Below are 3,240 nucleotides of genomic sequence, written 5' to 3' on the forward strand. Positions count from 1 at the left end.
CTCTTAAATACTTTTTTAGGTATTTTGAGTTAGGAAGTGTAAAGTTTTATAGTTGGCAAAATATTTTACAATTTAATATATCAGATAGATTTAAAGCGCTGGATTTATTTTGTGATAGAACTGGTAACTATAAAGCAAATTTAAAAAGGAGAAAACAGTACTTAAATAGTAATTTAATATCACCATTAGAAGAATGTGGAACATTAGAGTTTTTAATTAATTATTTTAATACATATCAGATGGAGTTGTATGTTTATGCAAACCAAATAAATTTGAATGTTCAAATTTTATTAGAGAATAATCATTTGAAAGATAAATTTTTTGATTTTATGTGCAATAATTATGAGAATTGTAATATATATGAAAGTGATAAATTTAAAAATGAATATAATGAAATAGTATTAAGAAAAAATGAAAAAAATGAATTTTCAAGAGGTATTTGTTCTAAATCTTATAGAATAAATGCTTTTAACATATACATAAATTTTCTCCATTTTATAAAATATTACAGTTATTATAATAAAAATAATATTTTGTATGTACATCTTTTAAACCTAATTGGAATTTTAAGTAATTATATTTTAATATGAATATTCTTATTATTTGCATATTTATTTGATAATTTATTTCTTATTCTCATTTTAATTCATATTTTTTTTTTTTCTTGTTTACGGTTATTATATATTCTTTTATTAAATATTGTTAGATGGAGATAGTAAAGCATATGTGAGTTCTATTTATCTACCAGGATATTATAATAGTAAAAAAAAAATTTTTTTTAATTAACTTGTTTATTTTTTTATTGAATTTTTTAATTCTTTTTTAGTTATTCAGCTTTCTTTCGATGAAAAATCTGAGTTGACAGAACTTTATGATAATCTTCTAAAGTGTAAATTTAATAGATAAAAATATTAATATAAATTATATTTATTAAAAAAAAGAAAATATACTTAAAATAAGTTCATAAAAATGTTATTAAACTCTTTACTTGATAAATTAATAAGTTAAAATTTTTTTATATAAAGGTGTTGAAACATGTTACATGAAATATAAAAATAGAAAAGTACCCAATGCCAAAGATCCAATATTAAATTTTAAAAAATATGATTCAGAAATATGTAATATGTGTGAAGGGACACTTTTCTATATAAATAGTAATTATTAAAAATAATTAAATATAAACATAGTTTATAATTTTTTTTCCCAAATTTTATGTTCTTAATCTTTTAATACATAAATTAGGTAAAAATGAAAACAATATAACTATGCTACAAAAATTTTATATTTATGTTACTGAAGTTTTGAAAATTAATAATATAAGTTCATTAATAAAAAATATGAATATTTTTGAAGATTATAGTAATTTTTTAATGCATGATGTAAATTGGTTTACTTTTTTATTACTGTTTAGACTAACTTCATACATGGGTAATTAAAAAAAGAAAAAAAAAGTACAATATATTTTTTTATAATATAAAATATAGATGTTATTAGTAAGCTATTGATATACATTTAGAAAAACTATATGAAATTTTATAAATACATTAAAAAGAAAAATTAAATAATAAATGGTTGATATATCTTTTTAATTGAGCTTATAAATAACGTTATATATATTTTATAGATGTTGCTCATTATAATATAGCAAATGCCATATATAAAAGCTTACGAAAAGAAGATAAATCTAAAAAAACTATTTTAACAAACTATTGGTTTCCATCTCCTATAAAAAAATATTACTCTTTTTATGTAAGAAAAAATAAGTCTGTAAATTTATTAGAAAGTAAGAAATAATATAAAAAATGAAAAGAATAAAATTTATCATATTTATCACCTTTTTTTTGATTTATTTTAACATCGTTATTTCTTATTTTTTCATTTATAGAATTGGAAGATTTAATAAATGCAACTACAATAAAAAAAATGAAAGCATGTATAAAGTTTATTATCCATGTAAATTCATTTTTACAATTAGATTTTTTTTATTACCTGAATGAACCTCCACTTAAACAGCAACATTCCTATGCCTTAACAATGTTAATTGAACAAAAATTTAAAGAGTGGTTTCTTAATTATTTAAGTGGATATTTTTTTTTAAATTATGAAGACGAAAATACAAGAAAACATATGGCTGAAAAAATGAAAAAAGGAGAATTTATAACTCCTAAATATAGTAAATGGACAATCCATATGAAAAAGTTTATTGAAAAATCTTATCAAACATATTTAAATCAAAGGCATGTAAAAAATTTATTTGATTATTATGATCATTATAACATAAACAATAAAATAATGTTAATGAAAGATTCATATGAGCTATATTCAAAGAATTATGAGAATATAATATTTTCTGCAGATATAATTGATTTAAAAAAAAATGATTTACTTTCTAACAAGAAGAAAAGGAGGAATAGAAATTTTTATTATATACATTCTATCTCAGGAAATTCAGTAAATTATCACAAATTTGGTATTATATATGGATATACAGTAAATAAAAACTATTTAAAAGAAATAGTTGATGAATTAATTGTACTTTATAAAATGAATAAAAATATTTTTTCAGATATGTCTTTTCTACAAACAGTTTATTTACTTTTTAGAAAAATTGAAAACAGTTTTAATGTACACAGGAGAAATGATAATGTGGTAATATTAACAAATCCATATATATATAATTTTTTTTCATAGAAATATGCAAATTTTTTTTCTTTATTTTGGCATATTTGTGTATTTTTTTTTTTTCTTATAGAGTATGAATAACATATTTTTTTTTAATGTTTCAAAACATTATTCTAAATTAAGTAAAAAGGATAGAGAAGAAGAAATAAATTTATCTATGGCGTCTAAATTTTTTTCTAAAACTTTATTTTCTGCTTTTCAAATATTGTTCACTATACGATTAAGTAATGACATAGATAAACTTGATAGGATATATGGTTCCAGTGAAATGATTGGTTTAACAATACATGAAGAACCATATTTAAAGTTTGCCTATGCATATTATGGTAGTATGATGGACAATTTAACAAATACACTTTTACCCTTATATATAAAAAAACCAATAACTCAATTAAAATACGGAAAAACTTTTATTCTAGCAAACATGTATAAATTGTGTTCAGATATATTTTCATTATTAAATTTAAATAATTTAAGTCTTTTATGTGAATATCAAGCGATAGCTAGCTCTAATTATTATTCTTACAAAAAGATAGCACAATTTATAGATAGAAAATT

The 3,240-nt window shown here is 19.3% G+C and overlaps 1 protein-coding gene across 1 annotated transcript; it reads left to right on the forward strand.

Moving 5' to 3' along the window:
* Window positions 1-2: 2 nt before the first annotated feature.
* PRELSG_0019100 (cytoadherence linked asexual protein, putative) lies at window positions 3-3,240 on the forward strand (the record flags this gene model as incomplete). The annotated part of the gene is made up of 8 exons (XM_028677333.1): window positions 3-570; window positions 707-760; window positions 827-889; window positions 1,026-1,118; window positions 1,243-1,428; window positions 1,625-1,783; window positions 1,886-2,649; window positions 2,753-3,240. Coding segments are annotated over 8 exons (2,375 nt in total), but the record flags the coding sequence as incomplete, so codon positions are not given.

Source organism: Plasmodium relictum (genome assembly GCF_900005765.1).
Source record: "Plasmodium relictum strain SGS1 genome assembly, contig: PRELSG_00_v1_208, whole genome shotgun sequence".
Lineage (NCBI taxonomy): Eukaryota > Apicomplexa > Aconoidasida > Haemosporida > Plasmodiidae > Plasmodium > Plasmodium relictum.